An 18,509-nucleotide genomic window follows, 5' to 3' on the forward strand; every position below is an offset into this window, starting at 1 on the left:
GAGAGGAACGGTGGAGGCGGTACCGGCTAGTATATATGGGGCGCCGAGAGGAACAGCACAGCATTCGTCAGCAACCACCTGAAGATGGCAGCGTGTACGTCTGCGAATTATTGTGAAAAAATTACGACGCTACCCGATCGAATACCCGAGAACTCTTCTTGTCTGAAATGTTTATCGTCCACGTTGATCATTAGAACATTTCAAAAGCTACACTCTTACTTACCAGTCCTAAATTTATTGTTGACGTTGAAGGCATATGGGTACATTGAAGTAACATAAAAATAGAAACGTATTTTCTATGAAAGTAGTCACTTTATCCATAAATGGCACGCTATAAAAAAGAAATAATTACAAAAAACTGTAAACATTTACAGAAATCATAGCTACACGCTGGTGATGTGTAAAGCAAAGCACTGAAGTCCGTTACTGTAGCGTCATAACACATTGTACAAAGCGTCTAACAAAAATACATTTCTCAGTCATTCAGACAGTAGTGAGGTGAGACCCGTAGCTACGTAGGACGCCAGACCGCGGGCGGCGGCGCGCACCGGTAGTAGAGTTGGCACAGTCACGACGAGGCGTACTCGTTGTACACGAGCTCGAGGATCTTCATGCGCAGGAGCAGCTTCCGCGAGTAGTTCATGTTCCTCATGTAGGGCAGGAGCGACTTGAAGAAGAGCAGCTCGTCGCTGTCGACGTCCTGGATCTCGCGCTCGGTGAGCGAGAGCGCCTTGGTCTCGGCCGAGGCGTCGGCGCACGCGTCGCTCTCGAGGTGGTGCCGCCGGCGCGACGAGCGCTTGTGCGGCGGCAGCATGAACGAGACGGGCGCGTGCGCGATCGTGTCGCTGAACGAGGTGCTCTCCGACAGGTCGGGGAAGTGCGGCAGCGCGGGGAACTCCGTCTTGATGTGGCGCCGCTTCGCCTCGCTCTTGAGCGTCTCCTCGTCCGCGTCGTACTGCGAGCTGTCCACTGTCGCCTGCTTACTGTCCTCGCAGAACAGCTGCTGCTCCAGACTGCGCGGCCGGTACTTGCTGCCGATGGTCCGCTTGGTGAAGCTCATCAGGTGGAAGAACGGCCAGTTGGACGTCGCCTCCGTCGCCGAGCCCTCCCCACCCGTGTGCGACACCTTAGCGAGCTCGCACCGGTAGTAGTCCTTCAGGCTCTTCCATCTCTTCTTCACCGCCGTGCCTGCAAACAGAACACACAATTAATGGCACATTCCGTAGACGTGTTAAAAACGAAACGAACATAAGCACTCTGTCCAACTCAAGTTGTACACTGACGGAAATGCAAAGTGCTTATCTTGACTGAACGCAACCATACAGACTCCAGTATTTTCAGGCTTGTGGGATTTGATAATAGTGGGATTTGATAATTCAGATTTAATTGTACGCAAGCTTATTATCAATAAAGATAAACGCCATTTTCAAAGTCGCCTTAGATTGTTTGCAGGTTATGCTGTCATTTTTAACGTCTAATAAAGTCATCAGAAGATCAAAACAAACTGCAAAACGATTTGGCAAAGATATCTGTTGTAGTAGTAGTAGTAGTAGTTGTTGTTGTTGTCGTCTTCAGTCCTGAGTCTGATTTGATGCAGCTCTCCATGCTACTCTATCCCGTGCAAGCCTCTTCATCTCCCGGTACCTAGTGCAACCTACATCCTTCTGACTCTGTTTAGTGTACTCATCCCTTGGTCTCCCTCTACGATTTTTACCCTCCACGCTGCCCTCCAGTACTAAATTGGTGATTCCTTGATGCCTCAGAATATGCCCTACCAACCGATCCCTTCTTCTAGTCAAGTTGTACCACAAATTTTTCTTCTATCCAATTTCTTTTCAATACCTCCTCAATAGTTATGTGATCTACCCATCTAATCTTCAGCATTCATCTGTTGCACCACATTTCGAAAGCTTTTATTCTCTTCTTGTCTAAACTATTTATCGTCCACGTTTCACTTCCATACATGGCTACACACCATACAAATACTTTCAGAAACGACTTCCTGACACTTAAATCTATACTCGATGTTAACAAATTTCTGTACAAATTGTAAATAGCCTTTCGCTCCCTGTATTTTACCCCTGCCACCTTCAGATATCTGCATTGTGCGAAAATTGGCAATTGACCCCAGATAATGAAAAGTATGAGAGGTAATCCACATGAGTGCTAAAAGAAATCCACTATTCTTAGGTTACACGATAAATCAGTCAAATATAAAGGCCCTAAAATCATCTAAATACCTTGGGATGATAATTAGAAATATCTTAAATTGAAAGAATACGCAGAAAATGTTGTGAGAAAGGCGAACCAAAGACTGAGATTTATTGGCAGGAGTCCTAGAAGATTCTACAGATCTACTAAGGAAACTGCCTACGCTACCACTGTCCGTCGTAGTGTGACGGTGGTTCGAAGAACCCTCTACCAGTCGCTTAAGTGTGATTTGCGGAGTATCCACGTAGATGTAGACCTAGATGAAGAATGATGTGAGTACGAGTACTGAGTGTGTCTTCACGCAGAGACCGCAGAGCAGCGTGCCCAGGGTACGTCCACATGCAGCTTACCACCATCTTTCGAATTTTGAGAAAGGTTGAACCATTGGCATGGGGGAACTTGGAGCTTCATACCAACACACTGCACGGACTTAGGGCTATTGTGCAGTGAGAGCAGAACGAGATGGAATCAGGACAACACTGCGCCAAGAGCAGTGCGCTCACGACCTTCCAGAAGGACTGCAAAACAAGAAATCGTAGGATTGTTCTGCTGGCTCCGGCAATCAGACCACTGACAATAGCTGAAATAGGGGCGGAGATAACAGGGAGTACCACGGAAAATATTACAGGGGGCTGAGTTAAGATCTCGTTCACCCCTGACACTAGGCCAGAATCAACACAGACTTACGCGGTAAATAGCCAGAGTCAACTGGAACACTGTGTGGCGTTGTGTTGTGTTCAGTGATGGGGTCAAATGGACGTCAGTGTGTCCGTGGACGAACTGGTGAAAGTTCACTGGAAGCAGTGATTTCTCGAGATGCATACAACTCCAAGAATCACGGTGTGGGGAGCTACTGCATATGACACTAGGATGGATAGGCAGTTGTTGAAGGGAGACTGAATGTTCGTCAGAATGGAACAAGAATGGTGAACCCTGTTGATCAAACGTAAATTTACTAAAAAAACTTAAAAAACTTTCTACTATTTTCAATATATTGTCTCAAACATAAAATTAAAAATTATTTTTAGTAAAAAGTAATGACAAATTTCGATAGCTTAATTACCATCTTCAGATATGAGAATTGACAAATCAAAAGAAAAATTGCCTTAAGTAACAATTAAGTAAAAATGCTTATTTTAAAAATTAACATGGAATTAACATACCACATGTAATATTATAAATGCACTAGCAATGTACAACACTGCTGCATCCTCCATAAAATTCTTATTTCATATCTCATTTTACATTTCATTATCTGCTTACGAACGTTTGCTCCTATTCTGACTATGTCAGATATATTCAGTAAACCCTGTTGTCATACCCCTCCGGATCGCGTTACTAAATGGTATATTTCAGCAGGTTAACGCAAACTGTGTTGACACCATGAACGCCTTGAGCATTGTATAGATCCTTGACAGGCCGGCCCGTACCCTGTACCTTGTGCTCACAGAGCATGTCTCGGATGCGATGGAAAGAGTATTGTTTCATGCCAGCTTCTAACCAACAATCTTCAAGCACAGACGCAGCCTGTGTTTCATACAAGACAAGAAGTTCCTCAAGAAGATCTTTGAAGGCTGTTGTCTTGCATGCACAACGAATGTTGTTGTGGTCTTCAGTCCTGAGACTGGTTTGATGCAGCTCTCCATGCTACTCTATCCTGTGCAAGTTTCTTCATCTCCCAGTACCGACATCCTTCTGAATCTGCTTAGTGTAGTCATCTCTTGGTCTCCCTCTACGATTTTTACCCTTCACGCTGCCCTCCAATACTAAATTGGTGATCCCTTGATGCCTCAGGACATGACCTACCAATCGATCCCTTCTTCTAGTAAAGTTGTGCCACAAACTTCTCTTCTCCCCAATCCTATGCAATACTTCCTCAATAGTTATGTGATCTACCCATCTAATCTTCAGCATTCTTCTGTAGCACCACATTTCGAAAGCTTCTATTCTCTTCTTGTCCAAACTATTTATCGTCCATGTTTCATTTCCATACATGGCTACACTCCATACAAATACTTTCAGAAATGTCTTCCTGACAAATCTATACTCGATGCTAACAAATTTCTCTTCTTCAGAAACGCTTTCCTTGCCATTGCCAGTCTACATTTTATATCCTCTCTACTTCGACCATCATCATTTATTTTGCTCCCCAAATAGCAAAACTCCTTTACCACTTTAAGTGTCTCATTTCCTAATCTAATTCCCTCAGCATGACCCGACTTAATTCGACTACATTCCATTATCCTCGTTTTGCTTTTGTTGATGTTCATCTTATATCCTCCTTTCAAGACACTATCCATTCCGTTCAACTGCTCTTCCAAGCCCTTTGCTGCCTCTGACAGAATTACGATGTCATCGGCGAAACTCAAAGTTTTTATTTCTTCTCCATGGATTTTAATACCTACTCCGAATTTTTCTTTCGTTTCCTTCACTGCTTGCTCAATAAACAGATTGAATAACATCGGGAAGAGGCTACAACCCTGTCTCACTCCCTTCCCAACCACTGCTTCCCTTTCGTGTCCCTCGACTCTTATAACTGCCATCTGGTTAAGGTACAAATTGTAAATAGCCTTTCGCTCCCTGTATTTTACCCCTGCCACCTTCAGAATTTGAAAGAGAGTATTCCAGTCAACATTGTCAAAAGCTTTCTCTAAGTCTACAAATGCTAGAAACGTAGGTTTGCCCTTCGTTAATCTAGCTTCTAAGATAAGCCGTAAGGTCAGTATTGCCTCACGTGTTCCAACATTTCTACGGAATCCAAACTGATCTTCCTCGAGGTCGGCTTCTACCAGTTTTTCCATTCGTCTGTAAAGAATTCGCGTTAGTATTTTGCAGCTGTGACTTATTAAACTGATAGTTCGGTAATTTTCACATCTGTTAACACCTGTTTTCTTTGGGATTGGAATTATTATATTCTTCTTGAAGTCTGAGGGTATTTCACTGTCTCATACATCTTGCTCACCAGCTGGTAGAGTTTTGTCATGACTGGCTCTCCCAAGGCCGTCAGTAGTTCCAATGGAATGTTGTCTATTCCGGGGGCCTTGTTGCGACTCAGGTCTTTCAGTGCTCTGTCAAACTCTTCACGCAGTATTGTATCTCCCATTTCATCTTCATCTACATCCTCTTCCATTTCCATAATATTGTCCTCAAGTACATCGCCCTTGTATAGACCCTCTATATACTCCTTCCACCTTTCTGCTTTCCCTTCTTTGCTTAGAACTGAGGTTCCATCTGAGCTCTTGATGTTCATACAAGTGGTTCTCTTATCTCCAAAGGTCTCTTTAATTTTCCTGTAGGCAGTATCTATCTTACCCCTAGTGAGCTAATCCTCTACATCCTTACAATTGTCCTCTAGCCATCCCTGCTTAGCCATTTTGCACTTCCTGTCGATCTCATTTTTGAGACGTCTGTATTCCTTTTTGCCTGCTTCATTTACTGCATTTTTATATTTTATCCTTTCATCAATTAAATTCAATATATCTTCTGTTACCCAAGGATTTCTACTAGCCCTCGTCACCTACTTGATCCTCTGCCTCTGCTGCCTTCACTACTTCATCCCTCAAAGCTACCCATTCTTCTTCTACTGTATTTCTTTCCCCTATTTCTGTCAATTGCTCCCTTATGCTCTCCCTGAAACTCTGCACAACATCTGGTTCTTTTAGTTTATCCAGGTCCCATCTCCTTAAATTCCCACCTTTTTGCAGTTTCTTCAGTTTTAATCTACAGGTCATAACCAATAGATTGTGGTCGGAGTCCACATATGCCCCTGGAAATGTCTTACAATTTAAAACCTGGTTCCTAAATCTCTGTCTTACCATTATATAATCTATCTGATACCTTTTAGTATTTCCAGGGTTCTTCCATGTATACAGCCCTCTTTTATGATTCTTGAACCAAGTGTTACCTATGATTAAGTTGTGCTCTGTGCAAAATTCTACCAGGCGGCTTCCTCTTTCATTTCCTTGCCTCAGTCCATTTTCACCTACTACGTTTCCTTGTCTCCCTTTTCCTACTGCCGAATTCCAGTCACCCATGACTAATAAATTTTCATCTTCCTTCACTATCTGAATAATTTCTTTTATTTGATCATACATTTCTTCAATTTCTTCGTCATCTGCAGAGCTAGTTGGCATATAAACTTGTACTACTGTAGTAGGCATGGGCTTTGTGTCTATCTTGGCCACAATAATGCGTTCACTATGCTGTTTGTAGTAGCTTACCTGCATTCCTATTTTCCTATTTATTATTAAACCTACTCCTGCATTACCCCTATTTGATTTTGTGTTTATAACCCTGTAGTCACCTGACCAGAAGTCTTGTTCCTCCTGCCACCGAACTTCACTAATTCCCACTATATCTAACTTTAACCTATCCATTTTCCTTTTTAAATTTTCTAACCTACCTGCCCGATTAAAGGACCTGACATTCCACGCTCCGATCCGTAGAACGCCAGTTTTATTTCTCCTGATAACGACATCCTCTTGAGTAGTCCCCGCCCGGAGATCCGAATGGGGGACTATTTTACCTCTGGAATATTACCCAAGAGGACGCCATCATCATTTAATCATACAGTAAAGCTGCATGCCCTCGGGAAAAATTACGGCCGTAGTTTCCCCTTGCTTTCAGCCGTTCGCAGTACCAGCACAGCAAGGCCGTTTTGGTTAATGTTACAAGGCCAGATTAGTCAATCATCCAGACTGTTGCCCCTGCAACTACTGAAAATCTGCCGCCCCTCTTCAGGAACCACACGTTTGTCTGGCCTCTCAACAGATACCCCTCCGTTGTGGTTGAACCTACAGTACGGCTATCTGTATCGCTGAGGCACGCAAGCCTCTCCACCAACGGCAAGGTCCATGGTTCATAGGGGGAGGGCACAACGAATACAAGAGCGTATTCGTGCCCGTGAGGTCACAGCTCGTACTGATGGTGATGGACATCACTTCTCGATGAAACGAATGTTTAATCATTTAATACCCATCACGTCAATAACAATTTTACAAACTTCGATAAATATCTCAATTGTGGTTTATGTTGTGACACTTTCCATTTCCGTCTGTTATCTCTGATTGTTATAACGGAAGGTTGCAGTTAGCTACGGGACAGTATGAAGTTGATAACACTTAAACCGCACTGGGCGCGTTTTCAGCTCATTGACAATTTGTTGTTTGCAATGCACTCTCAGGTTGATTACGTCTCACCTTTTACTTTGTGACATCAGCTGCATTAAGAGTTATGACCTGAAGATGGTTGTTCGACAACTGAAACTGTTTATCTAACTGCTTCTTTATGTTGTCACTAAGGAAAATAAATTATACTGAAATTTTTGACTGGAAGGTTGAACAATACTCTAAATAATTAAAAGATGGGCAGTAACCAGTAAAAGCCAGTTGTTATTCTGCTGTGCACGTTTACTAAATCAGGTGAGGCTTTGATAATATTCAGCTGACATCCATTCCTATATGCCGAAGGTGGAGCTGGCTGCAGTCAGTACATTCACACATTCACTTTATTACCACAATGTCGACGTCGCCCAATTTTTCTCCGCACTTTCCGATGCACACTTACGAGACGAACGCCATACTCTTGATGACTACAGTAGAGTGGGCGCAGTGGGCAAACGGTAAATGGTGCCGTACCATCGCATTTAAGGGTCAAATGCCACAGCTAAAAGTTTGCAGACGACGTAGCACCTCCGGTTGTCAGTAAAGAAGACTTGGACCCATCAACTGAATGCACAAACAAGGCTAATATGACGATACTGGACTTATCTAACGCCGAAACTGTGGAAGATAGTACCGAAAGTACAGAAAGAATTCTGTCTAGGACGCAAAATTACATACAATTGGCGAAGGAAATACGATATCAGATGTAGAACGGTTCAGGGACAGAAAGGTATCGTCAGCGAAATTATTCTCTGCAATATAGTATTAACATGGAACTGGAGAGTTGTTTCTAAAAATATACATCTGGGACACAGCACTGAGCGGATGTGGAACGCCAGCCATGGAACAACAAGAGTAGAAAGTAAATGTGATGCTAAATAATTCTGTCAGAAATTACCGGGGCCAGATACAGTATGAACTGAAGCGGTACTAGAAACACTGAAGGGGATAAGTATGCCTACGGAACATATTTATTGAGTGAGGAGACGTAAGTGGGAAATCTGCTGCGACATCCGGATATAGTTATATGCGTATCTACATACTTCTATTCAGTTCACACATAAAATGTCTTGGTTAATCGAACCACCTTCTAACTATTTCTCTGCCGTCCCTCTCTTTAACAGCGAGCGGGAAAAATGAATACTTAAATCTTTCCGTGCGACCTCTGATTTTCTTTATTTTATTACGATGATTATATGTTACTAAGTAGGCAGACATCAATAAAAATTTTTCGCATTCGAGGGAGAAAGTTGGTGGCTAAAATTTAGTGCAAAGATCGCGCCGCAAAGAAAAACGCCTGTTTTGATGACCATCCCAACTCGCGCATCATATTCGTGGAACTTTCTCACCCATTTCGCGATAACAGGAGAAGAGCTGTCCTTCTTTGAACTTTTTCGACGTCCTGCGTCAGCGAGCTACAAAGAGCTGTAGCAGAGAAAAACTGTAACGACGGAGGAAATGGAAGGTGAGATCAAACCAGTGGAATTATCGAGGAATTTAAATTACCACGCTGGTTAGACGCTGTTCGCTTACCCTGGAGTACGAATGTGAATTTTTATCTCTTGGCACGCATGGTGCTCATGCTCCCTTACTTTCCGCGTAGACTTCAAAAGTCGATGTGTTGCTATTGCTTTGCAAGAAGCATTTGACTGAAAATTAAAATTACTAAGCGATCCTCTAACGTTTCTGTCAAGCTAATGACTACACGTTCGAAGGAGTTGCATTATGAGAGATTATTTCTCGTTAGATTCAGAATTTAATATCTCCTAAGAAGTCTCACTTTCCACGAAATACATCCTCGAGAAAAATGGTTTCTTTTCACAACAGTCGGCGCCGGAAGTTACGTCCCTATAGCGCGACCGGGAGCTGCCAGCTGGTGTCTGCTTTTCCAGAAGAAGCAGAGGCGTGCCAAGTTCTGGGGAACCGGTCGCCACCTCAGCGACGAGGTGACCTGCACACGCGCCGCGCTGCCGACACACACACACACAGACGCGCGCGCGCGCGCGCTGACGTCTGAAGCACGATTCCCCTTTCGCAGCTCGACTGGCTGTCGTTAGCAGATCTCACTGATGAGAAACGTGCTGAATAAGTCTATGTCATAGATGTTGTTTCAGTTTCTCCGAATGGGATAACGCAAAAACTTGTGTAAAAAAAGGTGTGAAGTTTACCCACCAGTAAATTCCAGCCGACCGGAAGGAGTACCTTGAGAAAAGTAGACGATGAGAGTCAAATTGCAATTTGAGTAACAAGAGTCCAAAACAAAGACGAACTCTCATTTCTGGGATATCAAGCATAATGTGTCATTCCATGAAATTGTAAACATTTGTCGACACTGAAGTATTCGCTGATATCTTAACCATGGTAGCTGGTCAGCGCTTCAGATTCAGAGTGCTAGAAGAAGAGGTCCGAATTTTAGCATCGTCGCTAGCAGTGGATGGGAGCTGCTACCATCACAGATGCGTCGTTGGAAGACTGCTAGCTCCTTGAACTGGTCTCTATAGGACAAAGTGACAAGCCACTGTAATTTCGGAAACGGGACATGTTAAATATACGCAGTACATCTGGAAGTTAATCAACAGCGCTGATGTTGCTTAGCAGTAATATTGGGAGAAGAAACAATACCATTAGTTTAACTGTCATAAAGGTAGTGTATCTATTTGTTTCTATTAAAAAAAGATCGTGATTTCTTTTCATAATCTACACAATATTACTGTGGTTTCCAGTACATTCGTATCGTACTCTACAGAGTTGCGAAACCCAAAATCGTGAGTACATGTTAACTTCGTGAACTAGGACAGTGCTGGCTCTGCTGATAGTAGTATTAGTAGTTTTGCTCGTTTTTTTAAAATGAGTTATGAAGAGGGAAAAATCGGAACGCATTCGTATGTAAACAGAGAAGAGACACAAATCGGAGCGCGCATTAGTATGTAAACGGAAAAAAGCGTACAACTGCAAGTCAGTAACTCAGTTTGGCAAGGAAAGGGTGGCCATGGCCTTATTGCAGGAACTATCTGCACGAGTTCTTTAGGAACACGTAGGATGGTCGAATTATGAAATCCACTCTTTTCGGACAAATAAACCAGTTTTCCCACTGCGCGACCTGGTACGTATATGAAACGGATATATCCTAGTAATGAAGCTCATAAAAGTCCATTATAACTTTTCAATAGCTCTGAGTGAAAAAAAAATTATTTGAAAAGAATACCTAGTCTTTACTATAACCTGCCCAAATCCGGGCACGTGAGTCTAGGGGTCCGACATAATGCAGCGCTCGCCTACTTTTACGGACTCTTCCCGTTAAATCAAAGTTAGACAGCTGTTACTCTATTGCCACTCCTGGGATAACAAGAACGAGTTAAGAGCAGAAGACACGTCGTATAATGCATTAACAGAGTCCAATGGTTTGATGAACGCTATGTGTTTAATTTGCCCCACTAGATCATGTTTTATACAATCCTTTGTAGACAGCAACCGTTTAACAGTTGTCACATGTGGGACCGGGCGAATACTGTGGTATTAACTGGCGCCTAATGCCTCAGAACATAACCATTTTAAAATCACATTACAATTTCCGTCGCTTGGAAATCTGTACATTTCGCTCTTGAAAATTCCCCTACATCTAGAGCTCAAAGGTCAGGGAAACTGATGCGATCACGCCTTATAAAATGATGGGTTTGATTACTCATTGCCACTATCTCAATTTCTCCAAATTCGTCACAGTTTTCTCCATTGTCCCACATACTTGTCTACACAATATAGTCAGTAATGTGGTACACGATTCGGTAACTGTTCTGTTCTAAAGTAACCAAACAGGAGCAACAATTACTTCAATTTATAACGGGACCAGACATCGATCAGTGAATTAAATATAACACTTATGAACAGCATTCGAGTTATCATCACAAGTTGGTGCGGTTGTGCTTTCCGTCATGGCAGCTACGTCGCTTTTCGCCCTGTTAATGAATGCGAAATGCAGTCAGCATCACACCTCATACCTCCGGACCGAATAATAAACTTCCATCATTATGCCACCGCCCCCGCCCCCCCCCCCCACCCCTTTTTCACTAGTCACCGAACACAGCAAAAGCACCTGCAAACAAAGGAAGGAAGCCATAACCGTATTCCGCTTATCTATCTACCTTTCTTTCTTAAGAGGCTGTAGAATACTGGATATCTGCCTCTATTTAAAGCCGGCACAACACTTCCTAGTATGAGGGAAGGTGACCAACCAACCTAGGTTCAAATATCAACCGTAAGGAAAAGCACCAGCGTCAAATCTCTCAAGAGCATAAATATAAATATGTTGCACAAATCACTGAAGTTATTATCTTCTTTTACAACAACTTCTGTAAGAGGTATGCTTTAATTAGGTCTACCTATTGCGTTATTCGCTTCAGAGGCCAGAAAATACTGTGTCTGCAGGTGACCCTTCTTGGGAAAGACACTAAAAGGTATAACAGAAAAACTTCACGTACGGCCTTTAGCAGAGGATGAAACGGAATTTGCGACACAAATATTTGCCTTATATAAATAACATGAGCGTATCGCTACCAGTTTCAACGTATCGAAATTGACATCCTGAGTTTAGATGCACTAAAAGTAGTCTGTAAAGTACAGAACGACGAAACACTATCATCGGTAAAACTACATGAAACCAACAGTCTATCGAAATAGTAACAAAACTTAATTTCGATTTCCGTGAAGAAATACGTTTCATTTTGTACGCTGGACGCTGAAGTTTGCTTATCTGGCATAACAAACTGTCGCATCTCGCTTGTTTGGAGAATATCAGATTAGCACAGTCTGCAGGTGATAAAGATTTATCGCCGCTCCCAGACACAAAACGTGACGAAAAGACAGATTACTATCAGTTTAAAAATGTTATGAAGACAGTTAATGAATAATTCGTTTTCACTGCACCACTAATATCGACGAGAGATAATGTGTGCTTATCTCGAAATCAATTCCGGCAATATTCATTGACCAAGGGCGATGATACGTTGTGTCTGGCAAACCCAGCTAATTAAATAGCAATCTGTTATTGCAACGCACAAGAACGCATAGGTACGGGCCACAAGGACTGCGGTCAATAATGGCGTACGTATTTCATACCTGCAGTATAGAGTCGTGTTTAACTACAAAATTTCGAAAAGGTATTAAAGTTCAGTGAAATGCTATAAAAACAAATTTTGACGATGGCTTTGTAATTCTGCCAGAGATTGGAAAGAACTTAGAAGATGAATCGAAAAGAATAGATGTTTTGGAAAGGGTTACAAGATATCAACAGAAGTGAAACAAGCACAATCGGGTTAAATTAAATCCAGCGATGCGGCAGAAATTATGTTAGGAAAAATAAATACCAAAAGCAGTAGTTTTACTATTCTGATAGCAATATAACTGATAGTGGTAGAGGTAAAGAACATACAATATGCAGACTGTCAAAAGAAAGAAAAACTTAAGTGAAACATATTAACATTTTAATGTGCATTAAAGGATTAAAAATCTCTTATGAAAGTTCTTTATTGGTGTATAGCCTTACACACTGAGGTGACGAAAGTCATGGGACAGCGCATCCACATATACAGATGGCGGTAATATCGCATAAAAGATATAGAAGGGCAGCGCATTCTATTCATTTGATTCATGTGAACAGGTTTAAGACGTGATTATAGTCACACGACGGGAAATAACACTTTTTGAACGCGAAATGAGAGGTGAAGCTAGACGCAGGGGACATTCCTTTTACGAAATCGTAAGGGAATGCAACATTCCGAGATCCTCAGAATCAAGAGCGTGCCGAGGATACCAAACTTCACGCGTTACCTCTCCCCATGGACAACGCAGTGGCCGACTGCCTTCACTTAACGACCGTGAACAGTGACGTTTGCGTAGAGTTGTAAGAGCTAACAGACAGTCCACACTGCGTGAAATAACCGTGGCACGTACGACGAACGTAACTGTCACGATAGCGCGGCGAAATCTGGAGTCAGTGGCCTATGGTAGCAGTCGACCGAAGGGAGTGCATTTGCTAACAGCACGACATCGCCTGCAGCGTTTCTCCTGGGCTCGTGGCCGCGGACCCAAGTTGTCGACAAGGCACTGTGTAAACTGGTGGTGGCTTCATATTGGTGTTGGCCGTGTTTATATGGAACGGACTGGGTCCTCTGGCCCAACTGCACCAATCACAGACTATAAATGCTTATGTGCGGCTACGTGGAGACCATTTGCAGCCACTCATGGACTTCATGTTCCCAAACAAGATGGAATTTCAACGAGTGTTATCGGTACTCAATTGTTCACGATTGGTTTGACGAACATTCTGGTCGGTTTGACCGCATTATCTGGCCACCCAGCGAACATTCCTGGAATGGCCACCCAGCGAACATTTCTGGAACGTAGTCGAGAGGTCAGTTCATGCACAAAATCCTGCCCTGGCAACACTTTCGCAATTATGGGCGGCTACAGAAACTGCATGTCTCAATATTTCTACAGGGGACTTCCAACGACTCATTAAGTTCATGCCACGTCGAGCTACTGCAATACGCCAGCAAAGGAAGGTCCGACGCGATATAAAGATGTGTGCCATGACTTTTATCACCACAGTCTATATAAGTGAAACGTGGATGATTATCCGTACACCCACGAAGAAAATGGAAGCTTTTGAACAGTAGTGCAGTTGAAGAATGCTGAAGATTTGATCAGTAGTTTGGATAATTAAAGTTATAGCACAACTTGACTGAAAGAAGGACAAGATTGATAGGACAGATCCCGAGCATCATCTAATAGTTGTTTTCGTAAATGAGGGAACTGTGGGGAGAAAAAGTTTTGGAGGAAGCTCAAAGCTTTACTATTGTAGCAGGTTTCAGTAGTTATGTAGAGATGACGAGATTTTCAGGGAATAGACAAGGGTAAGTGATGCACATCGAAGTAGTCTTCGAATTGAAGACCGAAACAAGAAGGACCATTCTTTCGAAACAGCAGATCGACTGAGCGGAAATTAGATTATGACTCAATGTATGCAATGCCGACTTGAAAACGAGCCTAACACGAAACTTCCTCTCCGACCGTTACACATCACTACTTAAGAAATCCTAATATAAACAGTGAGAACAAACAGAAATCATATGGTGCTATTAGTGTGTTGATGAATTAAAAAATGGCTGATTTCACTGCACACTTTGATTACATCACCTTCAGTTTGGTGCAGTTCTCCAAGGTGTCTACCTTGTGAATAATTTTTCATGCCTGCATTACTACTCCATATCCATTTGAACCTGCTAATTGTATTTAACCCCAGGTTTCCTTCTAAATACCACATTGGGGGCAGTCAACGAAGACGAAACGCATATACTCTCGTATTTCACTGCTCTCATTCCTCTTTTGTGAGCATACATATCATCGAAAGAGATTGGCTGTGCTGCTAGCAGTTAATAATGACTCAGCTAAGTCTGTAAAATGTGCCCTCTTGACTCAAACATAAAACATTTCAAATAGAGTGCTTTGGTACAATTCACCGCAGAAAATAGTTGGAACAAATTAACTGTGGTGACTGTCACACACAGTGCATGGAATGATGATTTTTGAATGCTGGCAAAAAATAATTATAAAACACTTTTAGAAAGCTTTTCTCCAATGTAGTTAAACTGAGAGAGGAATTTACGGGAGTACACTAGAGTGTGTCCCTTACAGAGGTAGAGTCTTATGGCCAAATAACGGCCAGCGCTGGAAAAGGCCAGTACCACTGCCGTGTTTATTGTGTCTCAGCGTTGCCGAGCGTGCGTTACTTGTAGCAGAAGAGTGCTTTATTAACACCTTAGATGTGGAAGGAGAAGAGTGGACGCAGTAAATCCTAACAGGTTGTTGACTGGATGCAGGAGCATGAATCCAAAAAAGACAGTCTTAATTGTCAAACTCTAAGACGTTAGTGGACTCCAGATTTTCAGGAAAATGACTAAATTTTCATTGATGAGTAATGACAATGTTTTGTCTTAAAATTTATATTTGTTACGGTCCTTTATTGGATTAATTAATTTCGTGTAGCTCAATGGCCAAGCGCTAGTCTTTCAGTCGGGCGCCACGTCGACGACTTGCGTGTCCCTAATCTACCCCAGCTATCCAGTTATCCAACCGTGGGAAGCGGACCAGCAGTTTGACGAGGAATCCGAACCGCATGTCGTTCCTGACGATTGCTCACACTCCCACCCACACGCACACACACGCGCGCGCGCGTACATTAATGTTATATCTCTCCACAACATTCCCAGTCATAAAATATGAATGCAGATGACAAGACTCTGAAAGAAAAACAACTGTAGTGCAAAACTCAAAAAACCATAGCACTTGGTATGACAACATTTTCTTAAAAACTCGAATTTATATGTGTGCAATTGTTAGAGCGACAACTTTGCTTCTGCCGTTTTTTTTCGGAACTCGGGGCTTCATTATGAAAAACTTACAAAAACTTTAAGATTCAAAGTGTTGCCCATCGTTGGTCAGCCAGACCGTGTGCCATTGATCGAAAAAGGTGTAAGTCAGAAGGAGCGCATGTGTGGAGAATACGGTGAGTGGGGTAGGATTTCGTATATGTGTGTTTCCAAGTACGTTTTGCCGGGTTTTGCGATATGAGGTCGAGCACTGTCATGCTGCAAAATCTATCATGTCTATCGCTGTATTGTGGTCGTTCGTATTTCAGTGCTCGGCTCGAACTCCATCAATTACTTTTAATAACGATGTTTCTGTTGGTTTCAGCAGCTTCGAAAAACTTGTCTCTTCCACTGCCATGCCGGTCTACGACGTCAAAATCACCGTTCTTGTGAAGCGTAGAAACCATTCTCTGCGCGTTCTTTCACTAATAGTTACCTCACCACACAGCTTACCCATCACCTCAGTCGCAGATTTCTTCACATTAAAGAAGGAAATTAAAACTTCCCTCGTAACGAGAATGGGGCTCAATTCAGACTAATTTTATGACGCAGTAACAAATCGACTAATAATTTGATGGCGTTATGTTCAGAACTGTCTAAGCTTATTGTACGATACTTACGACCTACTACCTGCACCACCAATTGCTGCTACTGCCGTATATTGCGAAAGGGTGGAAGCAAAGTTGGAGACCTAATAGTAAATAGGACTTCCACCTGTTCTTTAAGAGAAAGAAATTAAAAGCCTATCGATGATGGAGAAACTTCCATGAAACATGCCTGGTAACAGAAGAAAACGAAAAATTATGTTTTGCTTAAGACGAACCCCTTCCAAAAAAACAAATTTATATATAGTTTCTTTGTTAGAATTTAAAGTTCGTGTCATGGTATAAATGATGTGCGAGTCGAGACGTGAATTCTTCCATGATGTCTCAAATTATGAATGGAGGAAGAGTGAATAAGAGGAAATTAAAAAAAAAGAAATTTAATGATAAATTTCTAATCTGAAGAAATTTATTATTTTGGTATAAGGATGTAAAATTTACAACGCTCATTAACTATGTTTTTCATTTCATATTTCGTAGTGTATTTAAATCCATATTCTGCTTTGCACACTCATGTGAACTAGGTTCACAAGATTTCCCGAGTTTAGAAATCTTGCCTAAATTGTCAACAATTTTAGGGTTCGCCAGCCATCTTCAGGTCCACACACGCCATACGTGCGCTGCCTCCTGTGTCGCGCACCACTCCTCAAAATTTGTTCCACAGTTCCGCGGACCAATGACGGCGTTATTTGCACAATCGTATGGAACTTCGCTCGTTCCTACTTGTCATGAGTTGGTTCTGGACAACAGTACGACCACAGGATACTATCGTTCGGTCATTGACCGTCGGTCCATAGATGTGACGATCGGTTTGTCCATCACGATTTACAGTTTGGTAGCTGGCTATCAGCATGATTTTTTTTACGTTTAGTTGAGTGATATAGGTTTTAATGCTTTGCCTTGTCTCCACTTGCCACTAACACCGCGAGCTCGCCGCATCTTAAAACTACATCTGCACTCCGCCAGCCGCTACAGCCCCTGTTCAGGAGGAACACACTGTGTGCCTGCACAGTGTTACAGCCACTCTACACTTGTGTCATCCTAATACGCGACACTCAGTTTCACACGAATTATTGAATCACTTATACTGAACAGTTACAACTAGACGCAACATTCGTACTTCGCGAAGAAGCACGGATTTGTGCGAAAATAGAACATTTCAAATTAGGCAACTAAACCTACCATTGGGACCTCTCAGCTAAAAGACGGTAAAGCTTTAGTTTAATCCCTCTGACCAGAGGAAGATACCCCAAACTATGCGAAATCGCTAATATGGCACCAGATTTCATTTGCTTAGGTCGTGTAATGTGCCATCACTCTGCTACAATCACTAATCAGCACGTGTCCGACGGGCAGGTATTCACCAATTCCGGGCTCGTGACCAGTTTTCACAGCTAAAGTACATACTGCGATGTTTAAAGAGAAAATGCGTTAGGTTTAGGTGTACGATTTGCTGTAGCACATAACGAGCGCAGGGAACTCTCGCACTTTTCTGAATGGAAATCGAGGAGGGGGAGCTTGCACGACTACTCCACATGTTGGTAGAGTTATACCCATGACGATCTAAGTACAGAACACTCAATTTCTCCTCAATATATTTGCACAGGGACATCAATATTTTTCATTCTTTTAGTGGTTCATAGTGTAAAACATTTCTCCACTGTATTAGAATATATATGATTTTCTGCTAGGAAAAAAAAAACTAAGGTTTAATGGACAGTATCAAGAAAATCTGAATCAAGACAACTGTAACGGGATCTGAAACCCGCTCCTACAGAACACTGGTCCAGAGCCTCACGGACACCGCTTTAGTACAAAAAGTGGTTGTCGAATAATAATAACAAATAATAATAATACAGTGCAGCTAATACGAGCGCTACAAGGTGTCAAATTAAAATGTAGGAATGTAGACACTGCCCACGTGTACTAAACTTTTTAATACCGAAGTGGCATTACGGTTACGATATTAAGCTGGTGCTTAACAGCAAGGGTTCAAATCCCTGTTTGCTCACCCTGATTTAGGATTCCCGTAGTTCCTCTTGATCGCCTAGGGCGAACCCTGACACTTTTCCTTCAACAAGACCAATGCCGATTTTCTACCACATGCTTGT

The 18,509-nt window shown here is 42.4% G+C and overlaps 2 protein-coding genes across 2 annotated transcripts in view; both read right to left on the reverse strand.

Moving 5' to 3' along the window:
* LOC126330655 (forkhead box protein J1.2-like) overlaps positions 1-18,509 on the reverse strand; it is a 251,578-nt gene that overhangs the window by 138,376 nt on the left and 94,693 nt on the right. The window lies entirely within an intron of this gene.
* The window catches only part of LOC126330671 (uncharacterized), a 29,752-nt gene continuing 11,516 nt past the window's right edge, over positions 274-18,509 (reverse strand). Inside the window, exon 2 of the mRNA XM_049996384.1 lies at positions 274-1,188. Within this exon, the coding sequence (XP_049852341.1) occupies positions 569-1,188 (620 nt within the window). The 3' untranslated portion in view covers positions 274-568. The remainder of the gene's footprint in view (positions 1,189-18,509) is intronic.

The sequence above is a fragment of the Schistocerca gregaria genome, chromosome 2 (genome assembly GCF_023897955.1).
Source record: "Schistocerca gregaria isolate iqSchGreg1 chromosome 2, iqSchGreg1.2, whole genome shotgun sequence".
In the NCBI taxonomy this organism is placed as follows: domain Eukaryota; kingdom Metazoa; phylum Arthropoda; class Insecta; order Orthoptera; family Acrididae; genus Schistocerca; species Schistocerca gregaria.